Source organism: Sprattus sprattus, assembly GCF_963457725.1.
Source record: "Sprattus sprattus genome assembly, chromosome: 4".
Lineage (NCBI taxonomy): Eukaryota > Metazoa > Chordata > Actinopteri > Clupeiformes > Clupeidae > Sprattus > Sprattus sprattus.
Window position 1 is genome coordinate 11,400,455 of NC_137923.1, and position 26,364 is coordinate 11,426,818.

At 41.8% G+C, this 26,364-nt stretch overlaps 1 protein-coding gene across 5 annotated transcripts; it reads left to right on the forward strand.

Moving 5' to 3' along the window:
• The first annotated feature begins 8,284 nt into the window (after positions 1-8,284).
• On the forward strand, positions 8,285-26,078 carry rc3h1b (ring finger and CCCH-type domains 1b). Of its 5 annotated transcripts, none has more exons than XM_080837694.1 (20): positions 8,285-8,410; positions 10,260-10,720; positions 10,971-11,091; positions 11,418-11,657; positions 12,057-12,232; positions 12,602-12,802; positions 13,427-13,559; positions 14,157-14,275; positions 14,643-14,755; positions 15,168-15,416; positions 15,562-15,713; positions 15,990-16,411; positions 16,640-16,795; positions 17,450-17,602; positions 17,869-18,088; positions 18,436-18,526; positions 18,875-18,971; positions 19,169-19,333; positions 21,822-21,916; positions 22,066-26,078. In XM_080837694.1, exons 2-20 carry the CDS (start codon positions 10,490-10,492, stop codon positions 22,229-22,231), a joined length of 3,300 nt encoding a protein of 1,099 aa, XP_080693820.1. In that variant the 5' UTR covers positions 8,285-8,410; positions 10,260-10,489; the 3' UTR covers positions 22,232-26,078. The 5 variants fall into 5 exon arrangements, with proteins under 5 accessions (XP_080693820.1, XP_080693823.1, XP_080693822.1 ...); XM_080837697.1 differs by having other exon boundaries at positions 19,196-19,333; XM_080837696.1 differs by having other exon boundaries at positions 18,875-18,956.
• The last annotated feature ends 286 nt before the right edge of the window (positions 26,079-26,364 follow it).

Genomic DNA, 26,364 nt, shown 5'->3' on the forward strand with positions numbered 1-26,364 from the left:
TTGAGTCACTGTCTCTGGTCCCTTGATTTGTAGCACGGGCAGTGGAGGACGCTTTGCTCCCAGTGTTATTTTTCTACCCTCCATATCTCACCCTGAAAAGAACAGGAAGAAAATCACCCTGACAGAACAGCATGTTTTTCAAGGTTTTAGCTGTGGAGATGGACCCTCTCTTGCTTATTCGCTGATGTGAAAAGGATTAAAAACAGTCAGACAGTTCTCATGCGTCACCCATAATCAATGTTTGCGTAATGCAAACGCTGTTACTAAACAGCTTTAAAGGGTCATCTATGTAAAACATGGAACATGCAGACCATATTTTTTTCTTCAAAACTTGTTTTGAGAGAAAGAAATTGCACAAAACACCTAGAAACACATGGCCCACAGAAAAGCATTTAATATCCAAGTAAGTCAAGTTCTCAAATAGGATGTCATCCTAAACAAATGCTAATTTTAGGTTATCAGAATTTTGTTGTGTCAAAGGCTACATTTGGTTGGGGAGACAGGGTACATGCATTATGTATCAGCTCCTGTATAACGTTATGCGATGCAATTCAGACAACATGTGATGGCATCAGCACGCTACGTTCATAATTTAATTTTGCGTCTCAATCTCTGTCAAACGTTTTAGGCACAAAAAGTCGTAACTTGTTACTTGTACGTGTTGCGCAAGATATTGACTACACAACTGCTGCGTTTTCACAGGAACATAAGTAACAGGTGGTTGTGATCAGTGATTTCCTACAATATGTTATTTTCACATTTTGTATCAAATATTAGGAGAGGTTGGTTGAGGACAATTGTAACAAGGATTATAGATGTACATTTGGTTGCAACAGTAAACGCGTGCAAGTGAAATATGCTAGCCACTTGTCACACCCTTTGTTTCTAATCTCACCGACATTTTGCCAAACGTGGTAAAGACCACAACTTCTAGAAAACCCCTTACCCACCACTATTTTGGGTGTAACAATGCATGCCTGTTGGCGAAAATTTAACTGACATGTTACAATTATCCTCACCCACTGTAACAACTGTCCCCGACAAGGCAAGGCATCATGTAGGCTACAAAGCATCACTGCATTTCGGTAAGAAATTGAGAAAAGTAAGGCACATGTGCTTGCATTAGTGAAGTAAATATAGAGACGAAAGGTGTTTGTTGCACATTGAGTGAATGAAAGCAGTAACGTTTGACGATTTTTTTTGTTTTTTTGCCTCAAAGCAAAATCCAAGGCAAAACAGAAAGTGTTACAACTGTACCCGGTCTCCCCTATGCTAAATACAGTTTGGATTTGGAATTTTACCTGCAATTGGGATTAGACACTCCGCTTTTCACACAGATCCATATGCACTGTTCCTACATTTATTCACCAAATCAGAAAAGAAGACAAAGCTCCGTATATCCCTCAATGTTGCAGGACGTTTGAACAACCCCGATGCCATCTGGGTCACTTAAAGGCAAAACTCCGGCTGTTTCCTTTTGGATACAAAATATTTCCAAAATAAGGATGCCCTTAGCATTGCTTGTCATTGAAGTTAGACAGTATTTATCCAGTTCCCTCCTACAGTGAGCAAACTACTTCTAAACTACACATAGGCTACTCTCTCTCTCTCTCTCATATTCATGATTGGTCTGTTAATCCCCGCAGAAATCATACGGATTAGACAAAAATGGAAAATAAATGCGTGCTTTTATTCCGTTGTTGCCAACTGTAGGACTAGCATTCTGTTGCGTAATTCTGCGCAATTCACACGAATTCAATTTCATCCAAATAAAGTTAATCTAAAGCCTCGTGCGATCTTTAACGTAAAACTGTCACTTGCCATGTCTTCTAAACTGAAATACCGTCAGTCTGATTCTAAAATCAGCACTGTCAGTGAAGCGAAATGCATGACCATATCAACTCCAGAGACAGCCTATGGTTATAATTACTCGAGATAATATTCCGTTAATAATCGGATTAACTACTCGCAAATTCTGCTTTCAAATCACTACCTGAATCACACTGAATGGTTTTCCCGAGGCTGATCGAAATAGGGGGACTACATTTTTAAGTGAATATCAGCCATAGTCGGCTAGGTAAAAATCCTCTGTGGTAGGCCTAACTGTCAATCAAAAGAATTCTCTGACACACCACTGCTCATCCATTCCGTGTGCATGTGTATATGAGTGTGCGTGCGTGTGTATCTTTGTTGGAGCCATGCCTAAAAAGGTCTGTTGTTATACTAAACAACCTTTTGACAACAGCAAAATACTGCATGCCATTTTCTCCAGGCATATCATTTTGTTTTATCAAAGTCTTTTTTGAAATTCCTGTGGAGCAGGTGTAGATTCATTTGCTTTTAATGCTTTCCTTGGTGTACAAATATTTTACTAAAAGTAATTTAACTGGTTATAGTTATAGCTGTCCACTGATCTGTTCAGGAGTAACACTTAGTATTTATACAATATTGTAGCATGCAGAGGAGGGCTTCTGTGCGTGTAATAGTTTGCCCCATAAGGCTTTGCATGTGTGCGTGTGTTAATTCTGTAGAATGAATTCAGGTACGAATGCTATTTGGTTCTGGAATAATGTGATTATGCTTTCCCTTTCGTGCCTAGAGGGTGAGTAACTGTTACATTTGTTTCTGTGTTTCACTGATATTTGATGCCTAGCCCCACTAGTGTATCTTCCACCGTAACTGTCTGTGGCACATTCATGTGTAACAGTAACCAATCCTTCCAACCTCTCATGCCCAGGGTTCCAGTCTGGCGTGGGGATGTCCCAGAGAGAAACTGGGCCAGATCAGCCAAACTGACCCATTCCTTGGTCCAAATCGCCCAAAAGTGGCCCGAATCTGTTCTGTGGCAGATACGGGCCAGCACTGGTCCAGCTCTGCCTAAGTGTGGTCAGCATGTTCCAAATGTGGCATTTTAAATAATTCATAATGCTGCCCAAGTAATGCTCCCCCCACAAACCACAACAAACCGCCCACAAACTGTTAAACTCGGCCCCCACCACTCCTCCACCATCACGGCTAGCACTGGCTCTCCACAAGGCTGTGTACTGAGCCCACTACTGTACTCCTTGTACACTAATGACTGTACTCCAACCCATCCCACCAACACCATCATTACATTTGCTGATGACACCACCGTGATCGGGCTCATAACAGAAGACGACGAATCAGCGTACAGAGATGAGGTACAGAAACTGACAGTGTGGTGCTCAGACAACAATCTTTCACTGAACACCACAAAAACTTAAGAATTAATCCTGGACTACAGAAGGCAAAGTGCAGATCCGGCCCCACTCTACATCAACGAGGACTGTGTGGAGAAGGTCCTCTCCTTCAAGTTCTAAGTTGCCCTCCTAACAGATGACCTCTCATGGTCTGCCAACACCTCAGTGACAGTAAGAAAAAGCACAGCAGCAACTACACTTCCAGAGAGTACTCAGGAAAAACAACCTGGAGTGTAAACTATCTTAGCAGGGCCAATAACATCCTAAAAGACTCCTCTCACCCAGGCCACCACCTGTTTACTCTCCTGCCCTCAGGCAGATGGTACAGATCCTTTAGAGCAAGGACCACATGTCTTAGGAACAGTTTTTTCCCTATGGCCATCAGAACACTCAATACAGACATGCACTAAACTTTCACTTTATTGACTGCAGGTCACACATAACATCTCTGTATTTCTGTATTTATTATCCTGTGTACTGTTGTTGTATATATTGTGTATAAGTATGTATATATATATTCTGTTATGCTGTGTGCTGTTGTTGTATATATTGTAACTAAGTATATAGCCACGGAAAAAATTAAGAGACCACTTTTAAAAAATGATCAGTTTTTCTGGTTTTACTATTTATTGGTATGTGTTTGAGTAAATTAACATTTTTGTTTCATTCTATAAACTACTGACAACATTTATACCGAATTTTAAATACAAATACTGTAATTTAGAGCATTGTTTGCAGAAAAATTACAATTGGTCAAAATAACAGAAAAGATGCAGTGTTTCCAGATATTGATTTCTGATCTCTTCCTAAGTTAAAGCATTAGTATTGTGTTTAGAAATGAATACGAACTTGTTTTCTTTGCATTATTCGAGATCTGAAAACATTCCATTTATTTTGCTATTTTGACCAATTGTCATTTTTCTGCAAATAAATGCTCTAAATGACATGACTCTTTTAAATTTGGTAGAAATGTGTAACGGTACAAACCCATGCCACCGTTGTGAGCGACTTCCATCGCTTTGAGTGGGCGTGGTGTAGCGTGTGGAAATAGCATACAGTCCAACTGTCAAAGACGACACCAAACAATCTCATTGGCTGCTGCCGGGAAATATCGCTCCTCATTTGCATAAGTTTCAACATGTTCGAATTTTCAACGGACGCGTCGCTCAGATCGCTAATTTACGTCACAATGGATTGGCTCCCATTGAAATGCATTGGGTTTAGAGATCGCGTCGCTCACAACGGTGGCATGGGTTTGCACCGTAAGTAGTTTATAGAATAAAACTAAAATGTTTAAACTTTACTTTAACTCATACCAATAAATAGTAAAACCAGAGAAACTGATCATTTTGAAGTGGTCTCTTAATTTTTTTCCACGGCTGTATATAAGTACTTTAATATATTCCACGGCGCTTTGTTGTACTCTTAATATTTATATATATTTGTATGCTATTCCTACCGTTTTTTGATACGTAATATTGTTGTGCTATATGTTGTTGTTGTGTTATATGCGGTCCCTCGTTGCACCAGCAGGAGAAGCACTCCAAATTTCATTGTATGCAAATACAATGACAATAAAGGCTTTTCTATTCTATTTCTATCACACCTCTATCCATTCAGGAGAGGGATGTCAACAAGCTGCTTAAAAGGCAGAACCCTTGCAAGGCAGCTGGACCAGACGCTGTCTTCCCCTCCACAATAAGGTACTGTGTGGACCAGCTGTCTCCAGTGTTCACGGGCATCTTTAACACCTCACTGGCTGAATGCATGGCACCTGCCTGCTTTGAAACATCCACTGGTCTGTAGTCATTAAGGCCTGTGATTCTTTGCTTTTTGGGAATGGGGATGATGGTGGATGTTTTACAGGTGACAGGAAGCAGCGCATGAGGCTGAGCAAGCTTGACTCTGAGCCCCGGACCATCGCCTATTGCAAAGACGTTGACAGCCTTGCTTTCTGGTGCAGCCAGAACTACCTGAGTCGTACGCCCTGAAAACGGTAGAGATGGTAGCAGACTTCAGGAGGAGCCCAGCCCCAACCGCCACCCTCATCATGCGTGACTCCCCAGTTAACACTGTGGGTTAGGGTTAGCTAACTTCTAACTGGTTAACTAACTTCTTCAATATATTCATAAAGGTGTTGCCCTATTTGCTGTCAAATGTCTTTCTGAAATAGATGAAGTTGATGTATAATGTGTATATTACTGTTACATCCAATGCTTTGCTCCAAAAAAATCCTCAGGGTGAAGGTATGGTCTATACATCCCACTCCTGATATAAAACCCACTCCCTCAAAAAAGAGTTAATGCCATCACTCATTCACATGTCATAGTCAAAGTGTTTATTTTCACATGCACTAAATAGCTTCAGCGCAGCGAAATTCCTATGACTTGGCAGGCAACATCTACGCAGTAGACGGCATACAAGATAAAAAAAATAACATATAACAAGTAACAACAATTTAAATTAAAAAGAAGGGCAAGCAGCAGTTTACAGGGTGAAGGAGTGAGGAATATTAAATTAAATTAAAAATATGTGCATATATGTAGTAAGTGTAGTTGTATGAGTGGGGGAGCAGAATAAACATAGTGATGGCAATGCGACTGTTCAGTGGGTCAATGTTGCTGATTTAGAAGACTTACGGCTTGGGGGGAAAAGCTATTTGTGAGTCTTCTAGTCTACCAAACGGCAGCAGTGTGAGTATTCCATAGCCTGGGCGGCTGTGGTCCTTTACGATGTTCCGTGCTTTTCTCAGGCATCTTGTGTTGTAGATGCCTTGCACGGAAGGGAGATGGCCGCCGATGATACGCTCCACTGTATTCGCCCTATGTTGGGCCTTGCGATTGGCAGCAGAGCAGCTACCATATCAGGCAGTGAGAGGATGCTCTCGATGGTTCACTATACAAGTTTTTGAGGGTTTTTTCAGATATGGCAAACTTCTTGAGTCCCCTCAGGAAGTATAGCTGCTTTTAGACAGTTTGGACCACCGAGTCCGCTTGCATGGAGTGTATGGTGTCGTGACCCCCCCTCTGAAGCTTCCGGAAGATTTTACAATTTTTTTAATTTGACTTGGCACTAAGAGCAGTGTAATCCTCCTCCAATTGTGACACTCAGTCTTGTCACCTTTCTTTGGTAGTTTATCAATAAGTCCTTTAATCCAGTCCCCAGGAATCTTCTCCAGATCTTTTGAAAGAGTTGGTGTAACCAGTCTACTAAGAATCTACAGTCAGCTTTTAGGATCTTTCTTGTGATGTTGTTCAAACCAGGTGCTTTGTTATTCTTCAAGAACTGTATTGACTCTTTCGCCGATGGTGAGCAGTCAATGGTAAGCTCCTCTGTGACAAACTCATCTGTTGTGACTTGTTCTGCTGGTTTGGTCTATTTAGAAATCCCTTGAAATATTCTGTCCAACGTTGTAGCTCTCTCCTCAAATGTTATGGAAAACGTATTCACAACGTCCTTACTCTTGACCACTACACATCCTGAGTTAAATTTTCCAGCAAGTTGTCTTGAGATTATACAGTACATACCTCACCCTGCTCTCCTTTTAAGGCGGCTACCTCTGCTTCCTCTGCCAGATTTTCATAATATGCTCTTTTATCCTGTCTTAACCTGCGTTTGACTTCTTTGTGTATACATCAGAATATTCAGATGCATACTCAGTCAGTCTGATTTCTTTTCTTTCAGATGTCTTCTTTTGTTGATCAGATTCCATGACTCTGTTGATATCCAGATCTTTTAATTTTTTCTTCAACTGGGAATGATTTTCTCACATGCATAATGATAATATTTTTTTCCAGCTCTCCAGATAGCCTCTATGTTAATTTCCAACCCATCACCAGTGTCGCTTGAAACCTACTCCTTACGTTTGCGCAAAATCTCTTTGATGTTTCTGGGACTTTGAGTGTTGCAATGTCATACCCCAGCCTTCTGGCAAACTTTGCCTTGGAAGGTGCTTTCCTAAGATGTAACCTTATGCTGGCACGCACAAGATGTTGGTCGCTGCCTAAATTGCTAAGTGCTTAAAAACTCTAACTTTAATTATCATCTTTCTAATAGGTTATTTTGCTTGAGGCCTACTCTATAGTCCTTATTTTGGTATCTGGTATTGTTGTTATTGTTATTTATATAACAACAATACCAGATACCAAAATAATAAGGACTATAGATTATTACATTTTGGTATCTGGTATTGTTGCTATTGTAATTTATATATGCTTATATAAATAACAATAACAACAATACCAGATACCAAAATATAATAATCATAATGATACTTTGTATGTAATAGTGTTGCTTGAATTATTTTTCATAAGGCATATTTATATTGCTGCCTTTTTCTTAATCATTCTTTCTATGTTTTTAACAAATTCATCTGCTTAATACTCTTACCATAACCACTCCTTGATCATAGATGTAAAATGTCGTAAAGTGGCGCGTGCGCGATGCACATCTACGGTTGACTCACATCGGGCATCGACAACCCCTGTAGCTGCCAAATGTGAGGACCTGCCTGATGTGAGGCCGCATGCGCAAACTTTGCGACACTATTGTAGTACAACGAGCCAGGTAATGCTGGTGGTGTAGGCTACAGCATGAAGTGGAATGACAAGCGCATTTGTTTACGTTTGAAATCCACCAAGGTTTATGATGTTAAGCTTCATGTTTATTGAATTATTAGTTAAGCAGTGCATTCATTAGCCTACTAGTAACAGTAATACAACATAGCCCCATATGTTGACACTGAGCCTTATGCTGTAAACCGTTGACAAAATTATAAAACACTACGTTAAATAAACCTAGATTATGCGTTAAGAGAAGCCAGATACGTTGATATTAAACCATGTATGAGAATGCACGTCTTGGATAGTTTGCTCCCGAGCCTTCTGCCGTAAACCGTTTGTGTTTGCGCATGCGGACTCACATCAGGCAGCGGCGGACTCTAGACATCCTATTGGCGGACTCACATCAGGCAGGGTCCTCACATTTGGCAGCTACAACTGTACCCCCTCTCCTTTGCCAGTACTCGGCTCGTTCGCTTCCTTGTTTAACTTCTGCTGTTGGCAGTTTTTGTCAGCAACTCCCCAGGAACTTCGGTAACCGCTAACGTTACATGGTCGAGATGGCGACCGACAAAATAACGCGACGTTTTCTTAAAAATAGATGAAGATATCCACTATTCTTTGGAGCGAGTAAGTATGCACTAGTTTTGTTAACTATTTGTGGCAATGCTTGTGGTTTCTGGGTGTGAAATAAAATCGGAGATAAGAGAATAAAATAGCTAATATATACAGCACAGGTTAGCTAGCCGCAACATGCTAGCCTCTGTTCTTCTTAGCTAACACTAGGATTGTATAAAATTAGCCGCCTATGGCTAGCCAGCCGGTGATGTGGTTTATTGAACGAGCTAACGTTTGTTACAGTAAGACTAACTTCGGTTGCTTAATTCCGAGGGTGCCAAATTATGTTGTTGTTGGCTTCAGTTAAATACATCTGAGTCGTCTACAGACATTGGCCTCAGTAATTTAGAGCTATTGACGTACGAACTTCACTAAGATTTAGCACGTTAGCTGACGCTAGTTAGCTGGAGGTATATACAACAGGCGTTCATAAATGCTGGAAATCCTATCTCATAGATGACCAAGTGAAATGTTAGCAGTGTAGCTAACGGTAACTGGCTATCTAGTTGCGTCTGGTAGTAGCGGCTAGCTGACCGAAAGTGGTGTGTGTGTGTTATCGATAGATCACCTAATCGTTTCGTTTTTGTCGTTATTTATTTGTTAGGTATCGGACGACCTATCCCAGATTAAAACATACCGTCCTTGTTTATAAATTGAGCCACTAACAGTTTGATGTTACGTCAATATACGAATCAACAAACAGTATGTTAACGTTACATAATCATGCAAGATGTTTCTCGCAATTCAGCTAGCCTAGCTAGCCACTGTCTATTTAGCTAAAGCCATTTAGCTATTTGTTTGTTGTAGCGATAAGTCTAACAAGGAAGGTAATTGGTATATTTAATGACCAGAAACTTTGTATCCGCCCTGGCATATGTATCTTGCCCACTGAAATTTACAGATAATAGCAAATATGATATATTAAGATCAGCCAGTCAGCTTTTCAGATGAAATAACTCGTCAAATTGAGTGGCTAACTAACGGCGTAGCAAATTGTTGTTCGGCTTTAGCAAGCACCGCTAGCTCGGAAATAGTGCCCTGCCGGTTAGGCAACATTTACGTAGCTAGCTTGACTAACTTGAGAGTATACAGTTAACTTGATATGGTTGATTCCCATAAGCGTTCACGTGTTAACGTTTAGTTTTGATGTCGTATACATTTTACTTGCTTGATTTTGTGGTGTTTGCTGTTTTGCAATCTATACAAGATTTTATTGGAAAATAAATAATCGCTTCATACACAAGCTAATGCTTAGCGACAACGTTAGCTATTTAGCTGAGTTGTATGGGCTTCCTAGCTTACACGCCTATTTTTAGCAATACAAAAATATTAGGGCAAACGCTAGCTCGGCTTAGCGGTTTGATTTAAAACTGAGTAAACTTAACAGGCCATAATTGGGACGTGCTTGATTATTTGCTGTCGTTATATCTTTAAACCAAATAACATCGTTTGAAAAGGGGCTGCTACGGGAAGATGTTGCTATCTGGTGTATTGTCGATAACTGATGTTTCATTAATAGCCATTTCTTGGAAACAGACTCTCTGTTCTGTCTTGTTGCAGTTAACGTTAACATGTCAGTGTCCAAGTATGTTGAAGATTGACTAAATAGTTTTACGGTGGTTGAGGTGTTTACTAACGTTAGCTGCCTCACGCAACTCATAGTGAAGCTGTGCCAGTAACTTAAAGCAAAAGCAACTGCCCGGTCCTTTGTCCTTTTATGCGAGGCCAGACCCGTATAAAATATTAAAACTGATGTCCTTAGATCGATCTAAATTATTCAAAATATAGGCCTAATAGTGTTGTGTTAACCCAATTCACAACATAATGTCATTGGTGTAATGTATTTTCCCTTGTCTTTCAGGTGTTTTGTGTAGCACCATGTGATGACCATCCACAAAACGTCAGACATTTAAAGGAATCTTATACATATTTCTGATTCCAGTGGAATCTAATTTTCTTTCTTTGTAAAACAAACAGAAAAGAATACAATTTTGAGTCATTTGAGCCAACATAGGCGTCTCTTCGACTCAGGCAAAAATATTATAGAATACATTTACCCCCATTTTTTACATGTAGACCACACCTGTTACAATGCCCGTACAAGCCCCACAATGGACAGAATTTTTGTTGTGTCCAATATGCACACAAACATTCGAGGAGACCGTGCGCAGGCCCATCAGCCTGGGCTGTGGACACACTGTCTGCAAGATGTGCCTGAACAAGCTGCACCGAAAAGCCTGTCCCTTCGATCAGACTGCTATCAACACAGACATCGAGCAGCTGCCTGTCAACTCGGCCCTGCTTCAACTGGTGGGGGGTCAGGTGCGTGGGGCCTTTGTACAAATTCAGTTTGCTTGCAAAAGGATGGTATTGGTAAAAAAAGTTCATGACGGAAAAAGTGAAAGCACTGGTGGTTGTTGTGTGCCAGCATGTGGGCTGGTTCACTCAGTAGCCTTACGTCAAAGTTGAAGAATTGTGGATATTATTTAAGTATTATTCAGTCTGGTCAATGTTTAATGATGAAAAGGACTGTGATGTATGGCTGTTGAGTGAAGTATGCTGTTCTTCACAGGTGCCAAAATTGCAGCCTGTGGCCCTTATTACCAACCCAGAGGACACCAAGCACTATGATGAGGCCCGGCAATGCGTGGAGGAACTGGCCCTCTACCTCAAACCCCTCAGCAGTGTCAGAGGTAAAAGACAGAAGGAAACCTTGCCTATATTATACAAAATGCCACTCTTTCAGTGTGTTGTTCTACTGAAGTTTGTGGTCAGTTTTTTCCTTCTCTCTTTGATTAATTTGCAGCTAACCATGCATTTCTTTTGTATGAGCAATGAGGAGCCTTGCGGCAAAACTAATATTTTGTCGTCATTTACATAATTTTGCTGTAGTTTTAGCCCACATTGCATGTTAACATTATTTATCCTGTGAATTCTACTTAAATGTGATCCATTTGTCCACTGCCTTCATTAATGGTTTGTTTTTTTAACTTGTCAACCGCTTTCTCCTCCTCTTCAGGGGTGGGTCTTAGTAATGCAGCCCAAAGCATGCTTAGCCGGCCCATGCAGCGAAAGCTGGTGACGCTGGTCCACTGTCAGCTGGTGGAGGAGGAGGGTCGGGTAAGGGCCATGCGAGCGGCCCGTTCTCTGGGGGAGAGGACTGTCACCGAGCTCATCCTCCAGCACCAGAACCCCCAGCAGCTCTCATCTAACCTCTGGGCTGCTGTGCGGGCCCGTGGGTGTCAGTTCCTGGGCCCAGGTAAACACCACTTTAAATAATCTCTTGCTGGGTGACATTTTTTTCTAGCTGCCATATGTTAATGTGACATAAACTATTAGTTACCAGTTTAAGCTATCTGTGAACAACTTCGACAACAATATTTAGTTTCATTTCTGGGTTTTTTATCCATGTTTTTTTCATTGAACATTTTACATTTTCAGGTTGTGTCAAGTCATATACTTTACCAGATATTGTTTTCCCCTAGACCACTCTCATTTATATATATATAAAAAAATTATATGCTGGTCAAAGACATATTTGGTTGTTTTTGTGAATATTGTTACAAAGACATTTTTGTTATTCTATTTGGAAACACCAGTAACTCAGTATCCACGTTCAAGGTGGCAGAGTTTGTAATGACACTGTATCCAACCACAGCCATGCAGGAGGAAGCCCTGAAGCTGGTTCTGCTGGCGCTGGAGGATGGCTCAGCTCTGTCCAGGAAGGTTCTGGTTTTGTTTGTGGTCCAGAGGCTGGAGCCCCGATTCCCCCAGGCCTCGAAAACCAGCATTGGCCATGTAGTTCAGCTGCTCTACCGAGCGTCCTGCTTTAAGGTAAAGTCTCATCAGGATATCTATTTATTATAATGATCTATCTATTATTTATTTTCTTGTTCAAGAGCATGTGGACTGTTGAAGGGTTAGGAGGGTGTTGGGTTGTCGCTGATGCTCTATCGAAACCCATCTGATGCTAATGCTCAGAAGTCCCTGATGTGCTTGTTTAGCTGCACCAGGGGTATTGTTAATTAGGCCTCAGCTGAATACTGTAGGTGAGATCCAAGAAAAGGAGAGAAGGATGAAATACTGCTGATTTAGACTACTGTATTTTTAGTTTCTGGAAGATGTGTGCTGTGAGGAAGTTTTTTGAAAATGTCTGAGAATTGCTGTGTTACCCTCCCTGACCTGTCCCTTCTCTCCCCTCAGGTAACGAAGCGTGATGAGGACTCGTCGCTCATGCAGCTGAAGGAAGAGTTTCGGACGTACGAGGCTCTGCGTCGCGAGCACGACTCTCAGATTGTGCAGATCGCAATGGAGGGGGGCCTGCGCATCGCCCCTGACCAGTGGTCCTCTCTGCTCTATGGGGACCAGTCCCACAAGTCCCACATGCAGTCCATCATCGACAAGGTGAGTTTGAGTATAAGGCCATGTTCAGTCAGTCAAAATCCGCTCTATGTGCATATTCGATTGGAATCCAACATTAAACCAGATTTTTTTTTAAATCAGGTTTAAAATAAAGACTCTTAAATGTGATTTTATTCCATATGTGACTTCCATAACCTAAAAATCATGCCAACATCACACATACAGAAGACTAGTTTGGTGGGGAAGGGGGCCCTAGATAAGTGGTCTCATTACCCCTAGAAATCCTGCACCACAACTCGGATTGCCATGTGGTAAATTAGAAAGCTTATTTTATTTCCCTTCATGTGCATTTGTTTAATGTCAACATTACATCCAAGCGCGATGTCATTAATAGAGAAGCCACTGTAGATAAGAGCTTAATGAGCATTACCACACAGGGACACACAGGTCGCATCTGATCGATCTAGCCTTACACATTTGAGGCACAAACTTAATAATGGTGGTGCTGAGTTTTGCAGTGCTTTATTACTGACTCTGTGCTAGTTAACTTACTAGCTTTAATCACAAACAGTTCCTGGACAGAACATTCATTTTGGAATGAAAATCTAATTCTGGTATGTTTTTCTTCTGTCCTTATAACGTGGTGCGGTTGTCCTGGCATATCAGTTGCAGACACCAGCATCGTTTGCCCAGAGTGTGCAGGAGCTGACCATCGCTCTGCAGAGGACGGGTGATCCGGCCAATCTCAACAGGCTCAGACCTCACCTGGAGCTGCTGGCCAACATCGACCCTAGTCCAGGTATTTTGTTGATAAAATGGAATTTTTACCGTACGTATGCCCAGCTAAGAACTTTATTTGGCAAAAAAAACCAGACCAAACCAAGCTGTGCATATTAGTGTTTAAACATTTTGGTCCATGTAACATCTGTCTATTACTACAACCAGAGAACTACAGCTAGTCTGTATTTGTTGTCAACAAAGCTAGACTTGAATGCATGCAGAGGTAAATACATGGTGATCAATTTGTAATGCAGTCTTCACAAGGACGACAGCTAATTTGATTAATCCAAACACCTTGTCGGAGCATCTACATATATTTTGTCTATTTTCTCTGTAGTTTGCACCATTCTTCACACAGCCAAATTGACATTGGCGCAATCTGATTAGTTAGTGCTGACTGAGCCACATCGGCGATATCAGTTGAAAACTTTCTTCCCTATAAAGCCACTTCTCCTACTCCCAAGTTGTCAGCTTTTAACATATGTGATCTTTTGGGGAAACCCTGTCATTATGTTAGTGATGCAGAAACCAGATACAGTAGGAATCTCTTGAGGTTGGCAGTGTCTAACTAGACAATTTTGAGTTGATGCTAAATTATATTACAAATGTGCCCCAGATGCCCCCCCACCCACCTGGGAGCAGCTGGAGAAGGGTTTGGTTGCAGTGAAGACGGTTGTACACGGCTTGGTGGACTTCATCCAGAATCACAGCAAGAAGGGAAGCGATCAGCAACAGGTAGGGACAGTTTGCATGGTGTGATGTGAACTGGGCTCCTGTCATATGGTTGTTTCCTGACCTCTGTAGCAATGGTAGCAGGGTGATGCAAGTTAGAATTGAACAGGCATGAATGACTTAAAGCATGACTTAAAGCATGAGACATAATTATAACCATCTGTGCTCCTGTCAGATGTCCCATTTTCAGTTACCACAAGCAAACTCTAATACGTTTGGACTAGCATTTATAGTTTATGTCTTCATTTGTTCTGCTTACACTTTGAGTGTGCAGCTTTCCTATGTGGCTGAATGTTTGTTTTAAAGTGCATATCAGACACACTCTACATTTGTCATCCTCCTCATTTCCTCATCCTTGCCTTATCTGCAGCCCCCTCAGCACAGCAAGTATAAGACATACATGTGCCGCGACATGAAGCAGAAAGGGGGCTGTCCCAGGGGAGCCAGCTGCACCTTCGCCCACTCGCAGGAGGAGCTGGAAAAGTAAGCCCCAGCAGCACTCCCAGCATGCACACAAAGCAGGAGGAAAATACACCACGAGGTCAATTGAATTTGTTAGGGGAGAGAATGGCCACTTTAAGTAAGGTTTCTAAACCCTTAGTTAACATATGTCGTATCACATTTGGAAATGTGTTCGTCACAGGTGACTTATAAATGTCTAAATGCAAAGGGGGGCTACCCTGTTTGGTCATGCACACATTTTAGAAGTATTTTGGATTTAACCTTAAGTCACCTCATTGTCCTAGCCCCAGTTTAATGTTTTCCACAATCATATTGCTGTGTTATTACTAAGACAGGAATGTACATCAGTTAATTAAAAATGTCACAAAGTTTTACAGGGAAAAATACTTCCTGAACTAGACAATGTAACGTGTTTTGTACCTGTGTTCTGCAGGTACAGGAAGATGAACAAGCGCCTGGCAGCTCGTCTACCATGTTCCGGTGTGTTATTACCTGAAGAGGGGGTTTCCCTGGAGGGGGTGACCCGTAAACCTTCCCCTCTCACCAACGGGATTGTGGCCGCTGGCTCGGGTGCACAGATGCCGCAGCTGATTGCCCGCGGTGCTGACCCCACCTATGACCTCCTGCGGAAGCCTAAGATGGACGCCCAGAGCCTGAGCGCCCCAGGCTCCCCACCTGACTCGTAAGTCTGCCTTGCCGCCCCTCTGTCCCACATTACAAATTAGGAATAAAGCTGGAGAGCACTACAGAAACAGTTTTGGGCCTGTGGCACCTTTTTCTGCCTACACGCATTGATTCTAACCCACTGTCCCTTGTCCTGCCCACAGGGTGGCATCAGAACACCTCCCCATGCCCAAGCAGATGCCCGTTGTGCCTAGAGCTCCACAAATGTACCCCCAGCAGCAGCCAGAGATCTTCTACTCTGAAACCAGAGCACCACCATCAGGGTCTCAGTATGACTCTCCTCAGTACCAAACAGGTGAGTGGGAGGGGCTTTTTAGTGGGTCTCTCAAACACCTACGCTAGATCACCTGAAGGATAAAGAAGACTAGTGCGAGTGACTTTGATACAGGCTTGAAGTAGAACTGGAGCAAGATTGATGCATTCTTGTATCATATGCGGATATATTTTTACTGTATTGAATACCTACATATGCACAGAAGAAGTTAAAGAAATCCAAGTTGTTTTGTCCCCTTGAAGGCGAATGTCAAAATTCATTTTTGGTTTGTTTCTGCATTACCCCTCTGTCATTCAGGCAACCCCTACCCCTACCAAGCCCCTCAGTATGTCCAGAGATACATCCGAAACCCACCACCTCCAAACGACTCTGCTGGGCCTGCCTATCAGGATTCATACCCCAGCTACGTACCCGAACGACCATACCCTGCCCCCCACTCTGGACCTGCCTTCTCCAACCCTCATGGGTTCCCACCGCCGCCCCACTACGATGGCCGCCGACACGCACCCTACCCTGGGCACCCTCCTCCCCAGTCCTATGCCCCTCCCCGGGACGAACTGGTCAGGATGAGCCCTGTGCCCGTGGACGTTCCTCAGGCACCCATGCCTCCACCTCCCTCCGGTGGCTCCCTCTACCACCCGGACTCCCGGGAGAGGTATCCACCGGAGGGCTACCCTCCCCCTGGACCCCACCCTGGCCAAATGAGGTCTTATGTGAGGGTAAGGCCAGTCTGTTTTTTCATAGTGTCTTGCCATACTGCATAGGGACTTGTGTGTTCAGTGTTTTACAGGGATTGCAATTGTGTATGTCTCTGTGTACATCCATGAAATTGTGACACACATGCTTGCTGTGATGAGTCTTCTTTGCGCTCCTATGATGACACAACTGAATCAGAACTGATTTTGTGAGAATTGGCAACGAGCTGATTTATGCTGTGTCTTCTGCAGGACCCTTACAGCCGCTCCCAGCAAAGCCTGGACTACCTGCACCGCAGACGCAAGGAGATCATGGCCCAGCTGGAGGAGAGGAAGGTCATCTCTCCCCCGCCCTTTGCTGCCTCCCCCACTCTTCCCCACAACTTCCCCAACGACTACCCACAGGAGGTCAGTACCACTCTTCCATCTTTTCAGGGGAAGGTCACGGTCTCCAAAAAAAAGGATTGTGTGGACAGAAGGGCAAGAAAATGTAGAGAGAATGGGGATTGCAGGGCTGGGGGGAGTCATCACACACAATCTGATATTGTCACAATTTTTCAATTTGACATATATTAGGGATGGGCGTTTCAGGCAAAAAAAGTGACACACACACACACACAGGCCCAGAGAGAGACCTATTCAGCCTCCTGGCAGAGTTTGCACTGTTACTATTTTTACTATTTCAGTATAATTGAAAGACTGTTATATATTCAGAAATTTTGACCCATCTCTTTGCGATATATTATGATACTCAATATGATCACAATAAAACTATCTCAAGAAAATGTCAGATATTGTATAGTAAAAGTTCAAATTGTGGTTCATGGCCTTCACCACTCTGTCAATCACATGGAGGTAGAGAGTAGTGATGCAAGAATGGCTATAGGGAAAAAATCAATTAATCGTTGCAAGCGTTTTACCCTAACCCTAACCCTAACCCGGTCACTGCAGATTCTTGCACATAATACATAGTGTATGTTACATACCAATGCACATTCAAAGCTGTATTTACTCTGCCCTGCACTGTGTAGAAGGTGACACTGATTTAAACTGTCTTTATAGTACCTTGAAGAGTGCTCCAAAGTCTTTGGAAAGGGCCGTGAGCAAGATTACGCAGGGCAGTATTCGCCTTGGTCGTGTGACACCATTGGATCTTACATCGGCACCAAGGACGGCAAGAACAAAGACATCATGGGAACTGCCGTTGAGATGATGGTGAGTGACTAAACCGCCTCCTCTATCTTAACCTTTTCACACAAAAATATTATCATATAGTTGGTGCATTTAGGGCAGGCTCTACATTCTGTTGTAAAGAGATGAGTGCTGCAGTGTACCCATCAGGATTCATGGAAATTGAAGTACATGGTGGTCATGCAGTATTACTCAAAGTACCACCATAAAAATCATACAATATAATGGCCAACCTGGTCTGAACTGCAATCGGTTTTGAATTAAAAGTTCCCTGCTCTCCCGTCCTGTAGAATGTGGAGGGTAAAGCTATGCGGGACCCTCCTCTGGAAGCCCAGCGCCGCTCCGCAGAAGCCAAAGATGATGATCCCATCATCCCCTTCGGCTCATTGCCCACAGTCTCGCGCTTTGGCGCCATCTCACGCACATCCAAGACGGGCTACCAGACCACTGGCCCCGTGCAAGCCATGGCCTCCTCACAAGGTTCAGGACCCAAGCACATGACCGCAGCAGGTACGGCCTCACTGCAAATCTAATGCAAAGCAAGATAATTAGATGGGTTTTACATTTATTTTGTAACACTTCATATACCTCCTGAGATGAGGTTTTAATTTTTCTCAGCTTCAAGGATATAACACTATAAAGCTAATGTTAGAAATATAGAGTTCCACAGCATAACCTCTGATTCAGCTTAAATAATATATGTCTGGCACTCCCTCATATTAAACAATTTTCAGTACAGTATTATCAAAGTGGTGTTATTGATGTGTTTTTGGTAAACATGTATTTTAATGGTGCTTGGATCTTCATCCATACCCTTGTCCTTTGTGCCCTAACCTTGATCTTGACCTCCCCCTCAGCAGAGTACTCCTATGGGAACCATGGCGCCTGGGGGGGAGCATCTTACCCTTCGCACCAGAACATGACTGCTCCGGGACACTTCAGTGAGCGGTATGGCTCTATTCACACATGCTCTTTTTTGAGTGGTTAACCAGGAATATTCCGTACTTGTCATGACCTAAACTGATATAGTGTGTGTGTGTGTGTGTGTGTTTACTAATTAACTGGCCGTTATCCATGATGTAAAAAATGAAACCTAAGAGTCAATTTTGTGTGATAAAAGCTTTACATTTTTGTCAGTCACCAATGGTTGGCTATATGATGGTAGTTATATCTCATTTTCTTTTGACACAAAAAAAAGTTTAACAATTCTGTTATGGCATACTTCTGACAAGCAAATACATGAGAGCTGAAGTGCTGGTGACTCATGTGTGTCCTTCCCTCTTCCCCCTCGTCCAGCATGCCCATGCCTGCTCCTGACCGAGAGCAGCTGAAGATGGAGTTGCAGCAGGTCAACCAGCAGATAAACCAGCAGACACAGGTCCGTGGCATGAAGGTGTGTGTGTTAATGCGCACACATTTAGTTCATACTCGTGTATTCTCTCAGAGGGAAACACAAACACACCTCTCCTATAACCCCTTATGTCTTTACCAGCACAGACACACACACACACACACACCCGTTCTCATACTCTTTGCACACAAACATTTTTGAGACACACCTAACAGTGTTGTTGGTTCCCTCATCTCCAGGCTGCCAATAACTCTCTGCTTCTGCAGAGGGAGGCTAGTGCTCTGGCTGCTCAGCCTGGGGGAGGGAAGTGGTCAGCAGGAGGTGCTGTGTCCAGTGAGCAGCTCAGTATGGAACTAGACCACGTAGAGCGAGAGATCGGCAAGAGGACCCGAGAGATCGCCATGGTAAGGATGCGGGACTGCAAGAGCACACTTGTCAACCCTCCTGGTTTTCCCAGGTTCCCACCATATTCAATGAGCTGCTCCTAGCACCCACCCTGTTTATTATGACAGCGGCTGCTCCAGCATTGGCGGTAATATAGCGTTTTGTCTGATAAGGAATAAAAGGGTAGTGTCCCTATGTGTATTCCCCTTCGTGCTAGCAAAGCACTTTTTAGGCAATAGCTCGAGCACCATCCAGTGACTTATGTTCAGAGCAATAATCTAGTACTTCACCAGCCAATGTCTTGAAATGTAAAGGTTCAAATTTCATGACAATTGACACCCTGCATCAGTACCACATTATTTGGTTGCGTGCCAAATTTGCGTGACATTTTATCCATGGAGGGCACTGCAATTAACACATTTTAATATCAATAATCACTCAAGCTAAATGGTATGGCCACATTTGCCCACATCTCCGTTTCATTTGGCTTGAATAACAAAATGGTTGCCAATAGCCAATCAAAGGTCAGTCGTCAATACATGCCTGTGTGAATAGCCATATCTTAATTAAATATAATGGCATTGACCCAATATCAAACAAATCAGCCATATGAAGCCGCTGCAACATGTTTTCTTCTGTTCCTCTCACATGGTTTGGTTTGTCTTCAAAATAAATGTTGTCTTTAAATCCTTACGTAACATTTAGAAATTCAAATGGTTCTTTCACCTGTTGATGCGGTTAAGCAATTCAACCTTTTATTATCACTATATTTATGTATTATTACTGTCCTGTTTTGGCTGTTAGAAAAGTTGTCGACACGCTACATTTTCATCATAAACCCCCCTGCAATTGTTATTTAGGAAAGAATGCGCTGTAGGCTGTGACCTTGGTCATGTAAAAAAAAATCTCAGGACAGGTCGGTGACTTGGTCGTTCTTATCCCTGTCTCAGTTTCAGGCTAGCATCTAATGCTAAAAAGTTTGATCAGTCCTAGTCAATCTCAAGCCAAATAAGCCTTTCGCTAGCTTATAATAAACAACAATATTATACTCCATTTGAAACACTTAGAAAACTATGTATCTTGGCTGTATTTCAGCAAAACTAGAATTTGTCATTCCTGGTTATGTTAGCGTTCATCTTGGATGTCACAATAAATAGAGCTATGCAGTCTTTTTTGTGTCAAATCTTGTAATACTACACTCCCTCAAAATGCTTCTTTGGCTTCTGGTTTTGTCTTTGCCGGTTCCGTATCCTTCAGCTTGATAACAAATACACTTGTACCACTGTCCATTCAGAGGTTGCAAAATGCGATTTTTGTTTACGACAGACAAGACTCTGCAATTGTAGGGGGAACTCGTAGCAAAAAATACCAATGTATGCATAAAGGGGCTTTAAGGTGTTGAAAAAAAAATTATGCAATTACCACAGCTGCCTGGGTTTTTATTATTTTCTGTTAGTGCATATGTAATGGTTACCATATCTGGGAGCATCGTATGAACACCTGACATGGAGCTTGGTTTAATCCACAAGCTTGGAAGTTTATTGAGCACTTCAACTTACAACGGGCTACACACCACAATCTAAATACAGACTGGCTGACCTAGTTCCTAGCTCCCTCCAAAGTATCACCCTCCCAAAAACTCAATTCCTCTTCTCCATGTCCATCTCGATTCCCCTTTTCAAAATAAATCCCTTCACACTTAACGTGCTTAGTACTTCCTTCCTTTCATTTAATATACTTCTGTCCTTTCATTTAATTGACTTCTTTCCTTTCATGTAATAGACTTCTTTGTTTTGATTCTACATACATTTTGTGATTTTACATTTATATTACAGTCTTAAAAGAAAAACATGATTAATCAGGATTAATCCCAGTGAATTGTGCCGTTATTATAATATTTTTTTTTAATGAGTGGACAGAATATTTTGTGTTTATGTTTCACAAAAATACTCAAATTTAGCATGGAATATGTATTACAAATCCCCACTCATCCTCATATTCACTAGACAGAATACAACAAATACTGTTCCCGGAAACATAATCATTTAAGATTCAAGATCATACACTTTCCTTGGAATGGAAAATATCTTATTTCTCTTCATACTTGCTCATTCTCTCACTTCCTGTGATGGTCATATTACGCACCCCTAAACAGTACGTCTAGTTAGTTGTGATAACCGCCTATCCTTGTTGCACCACATCAAAGCTTTTATCTATCCCAAGCAATTGACCAATCAATACAGCCTCAGTCTATGTATGGGCCAAGTGGAGATGCCAGATTGATTCTTGTTGTCAAACACTTAAACAGGCAGTAATTATCTCGTAAAGCAGGGTAGTAGAATATAAGCAGGAGAATGTAGAATATAAATATAAAGAGGTTTTCTGTTAACTAGGTAGATGGACTATGTTCCTTTATTGATCATTCTATGAATTTCCTTATGGTGTTCCACTTTTGTTCTTAAAATTCCCCAAATGACTTATCCTGCTCCTTGGGTACTCTCTTCTCAGGAGAATCAGGTGGCTCATGAGTACAAACTGAAGGCCAGTGAGAATGGCCAGCAGGACCATAAAGCCCAGCTGGAAGAGTTGTCCCTTGCCCTGGGGTAAGTGAGATGTAAATACTCCTCTTGCCCTTGCACAGTTTGTTTGGAGGTTGGGACACTAGCCAGTATATGTAGGCTGTCTGTGTTTCTGTGTGTACATTTGTATGTGTAATTGTGCCATTTTTGTCTCTTGTTATTTCTCTCATTAGTGAGGTGTCAAATGGATCCAGTAGCATTGTGTCTGAGGCCAGTGTGGGTGGAAACATGTTGTCCCTGACCAATAAAACGTCTTCGCTCAGTCTGTGCTCTGCAGACCCCACCTCAGCCAGCGGGGCAGACCTGCAGAAGAACGGTGTGGTCCACTCCTGCTCGTAGACCACACACACACACACACACACACACACACACATACACAGCCACTCTTCAGGCTGCTTCATTCCTCCACAGAGGTTAAAGGTATAAGGCCAGATAAGCTATCTTGACTATGTCAGGACCTGTGTGTAATGGCCTATGGTAAAAATCAGTCAGTTGCCAGCTTCTCTGTTGAAATTGGGAGTGCAGCTTGAAGGGTGGGTGCTGGTGGTCACACACCGAGGAACATCATGTTTCCGGTGAATACATATTTGCACACACACATTGTGCATGCTATTGTGCATGCAAGCACACATTCACTCACACATCCTCACAAACTCTTCTTTGTTTTATTTAGAAGATGAGCAGTATCTGCCGTGATAAATTTTCTTTCCTTTTTGTTCTGTGAATGAGCTTTTTTGTTTGTTTTAAATGACTTGTCATTGCCTGGAAACCAGAGCATCTGATTATGCATCCTTAAGAAAAAAAATACTCAAAGAGGAAAGGCATACCAAAAGAACATGGAGACTGCTAAAGAGTAGTGCAGTTTTTTTTAGCTAATACGATGATGATGATGACAAATTTACTACACAACCAGAGGAATGTTCTCTCCCTTCACCACCTTGTTCTGGTGAACGTTAACCCTCTTCAGTGCTTTCCCTGCCATCTAGTGTTCATGCTGCGCTCTCGCTTCTGAGCAGTAATACAGCAGAGGTGATGTGATTTGTGCTTGTAGGTGAAGCGACCCTTAAGAGACGTGCAGATTCACTGTGAGAATAACCTGACCAGCCAGCCATGTTGTAGCATAGGAAAAAAAACTCCTGTCATTCCATTATTTAATTGACCTACGCGCAAAATGGAAGAATCTATAATATCCTTGCAATATTTAGAGAGAATGGATCTTCTCTTTGCAGTGAGTATGTTTGAGACCAAATGTAACTGAATTCAGGTCCTGATGAACATAGGGAGGATAGAAGGAAATCCTCAAAATCGTTAATGTATTCTTTTATGTGCAGTTTGTGCTCAGTAGTCTGACTGTTGGGCAGTTTTGAAAATTAACCTATTTTTAAGACATTTTGGTAATATTTTGTGCTCTGTTTTAAAGAGTACAAAGTAAGTCTTTGGATCTTATTTTCCTTGTGCATGTTTCCCATAAGTGCATAGATTTTCTGGGGTATTTTAGGATGGGATCCCTGTGTTGCTCAGGTTGGAATTCTGTGGTTCAGGTCAAACTATGTATGTCAGGGTGTGTGCATTTGTCTCTTCCGTGATATGCCTGGAATGCCAGGATTTGTTAGAATATGGGCTGTTTGGAAGCATTCTCACCTGTCTCCCTTAACTTCTATGAAGTTGCATTCTCAGTCCTCCTGGTCAGGTGTGCAGGCTCAGGTCTCTCACATCACCTCTGCACTGAACTTGAGGGCGTTTCTACATCTTGTAGGTCACCTGCTCTAATGCAGAGTCCAGAATCACACCCTGAACTATAATTTCCTACTTAATTGGAAAAAAGCACATATATTGAACATTGATTTCTCTTTATTTCGAATATCATCAACTTACTCGTAATTGGCTCACTATTCATATAACCAGTGAAATTGTAATTCTTGCCACCTTGCATTTATCTGCATTTTTTTTACACCTGTTTATTCACTGACTGACTGTTAATGAGGCCAGCTTTGGCCGATTAACGAAAGATCACGACTAGCTGAAGTCTTCCTTGAGTGATGACATTCTTCACGTGACCTAAATTTTTTAGTCTCTTGAGACAGATGGATAATAAGCTCCTTTTTGGGCGCAAACCTTGGAAGAGTGTGACGTGTTGTTGTTTGCTTGTCATTGTCTTGTATCGAAGTCGCAACTAGTAGGCTATCATTATGACTTCTCATGTTTATTGTCCTAAGCTCTTAACAGAGCACATAGCCCTTCAGACTATCTCTAAATTGAAAGAGCCAAACGGGCATGAGCGTATTAACCTCTCTTTTGAGACACTCATGTCAGGGTTTGCCTTGTAAACTTGGGTCAGGTGACACAAGTCACCCCTAAACATCTATATAAGCCCACTCCTCTGCCTGTATTTGGTCTTCCATTGGCTGTAGTTTTGGCTGGGTGGTTTCCACTCTTGCCAGAAGACTGAATTCCCCTGGCCCTTTCCATGCCTCTTCTGAAATTAGCCTCAAAGGGATGATGGCTTCCTAAAAACTGCAGCTGTCACCAATGGGAAAGACTAGCCCTGCCCTCTTTTCTCTGCCTCTTCACCTGTAGCCTCGAAGGCTTTGCTGTATTTGATGTGTAGGTACATACACTTTTATATACATACATATAAAGATATACTTAGCACTGTTATGTGCCACCTCTTAATCCACTCGATCAGCATTTATATTAAATGATCTCTACACAAAATCAGCTACATGTTTTTTCTGGTTGCAAGAACACAAAGCTTATCCTTTCTCTTTCAAAGGAGTCTTGTGCCAGGATGACATGATGTGCTCACTTAACTTGTTTTGTGTTCAAACAAAAAAAAAAACTACAAAAAAAAAACATACGTCAAAATGTACACTTCACTAGAAGATAGAGTAAAAAGGCAATGTCGAGTTTAACTGTTAGTGCATCACATGGCTAACTTGACTGTCTTATCAGCTACGGGCAGGTAGAAGTGTATTTACATCACTGACTTCGGGCTGGGCATTTTCTGCCTGTTATAGAGAAGGCTACCGAGGAGTCTCTGTTGGAAAAGGATCCTTGTTGCAGATTAGTGTTGGAGGCTTGCATGTCTGCTCTTGACTGCATGCAGTATTTCCTCATAGCAGTCATGTTGATCTCTCTTGCCAAACTGAGAACATTGGGCTCAATGGGCATGTCCTCCAATTTTTTTCCTCTTTGTTTTGGAATTTTGCATCACTGTCGTTGAGCAAAAGCAGTAGCATGATTAGCTTTCAGTGATTTAGGTAAATTTTGGCTAGAACGGTTAAAACCTTCACAGAGCATAACATACCAGCGTCTGGCTGGTGGTAGGATCCTCTGTGTCGTTATGTTGGGTGACCCGATCTTCACCGCAGTGCACATTTTCTAATGGAGCGCTACCTGGACATAATGCTTTTACTTTTGTTTTAAATTCTCGTTTATGTGGGAACGTGCTATCTGTATGTATCTGTTGGCAAATTGCCATTTGCTTGGGTGCCTAGTTTTGTTTCTTCTCTCGTTAACATCAGTGATCTCACTGAGTAATTATACTTGCTGTGATTTGTATGTTTTACAAATTAAATTATGTTGACCATCTTCAAGTAGCATCAGAAAAGAAAGTAGAAGACCCAGTACAATGCACACAATGTTAACATCTTTGTGCATGTGTTTTTGCTGTAGAGACCTATTGGTGACATGGTTTCTCTGGTAATGGGTTAGTTTCGAATGGATGATATTCATTTCTTTCCTTGGATGTTGTTTGTTTTGAGCGAACCTGGTGAATACACAATACAGATAAATGAACTCATCCGCACTCAGTAACACTTATATGGCTGTGTTGATTTTCAGTTTATTCCTAACTTTGGGAAATGTAATGGCTTTTTTAATGATTACTACAAAGTTGTCTTGTTAAAAATATCTCTTAAATTAAGGTACAGGTTTGATTTCAACAAGGAAAGATTTTTATATATAAATATATATTATACTCCATTAAGGAATGTTTAGAACCATCTTACTCCAATGTGGATGTAGCCATTATTACGCCATTTTATGACTTTGTAAAAGAATTCACTGTGTGAAAATTGGTTTGCATTTTTGTATAATACAATCTGCTTTTTGTTAGAGAGGAGAGGGTGGCTAAACAGGATGTTTGGAGACATGAGAACCTGTGACTTTGAAAAGAAAATGTAACTTGTGTAAAACAGTGATTCTAAACCGAGATGGATGGATTAAATGATATTGGTAACACTGCTTTGATAATGACTGTGTTTTTTCTGTTTCTGTTTTTCTGTTCTGAAATATTTGCCTTAAATCTTAAATGCACTGCTATTTTATAGCCTAGTTGGCTAACAAATATATAGGCTAACCTTATTTACTATCTTTTATTCATTACATCAAGAAATATTTGACTTCTACATATGATAAGGTCAAATTTAACGATGTCCAAACCCACCGAAAGGAGGACACCAGTCAACGTT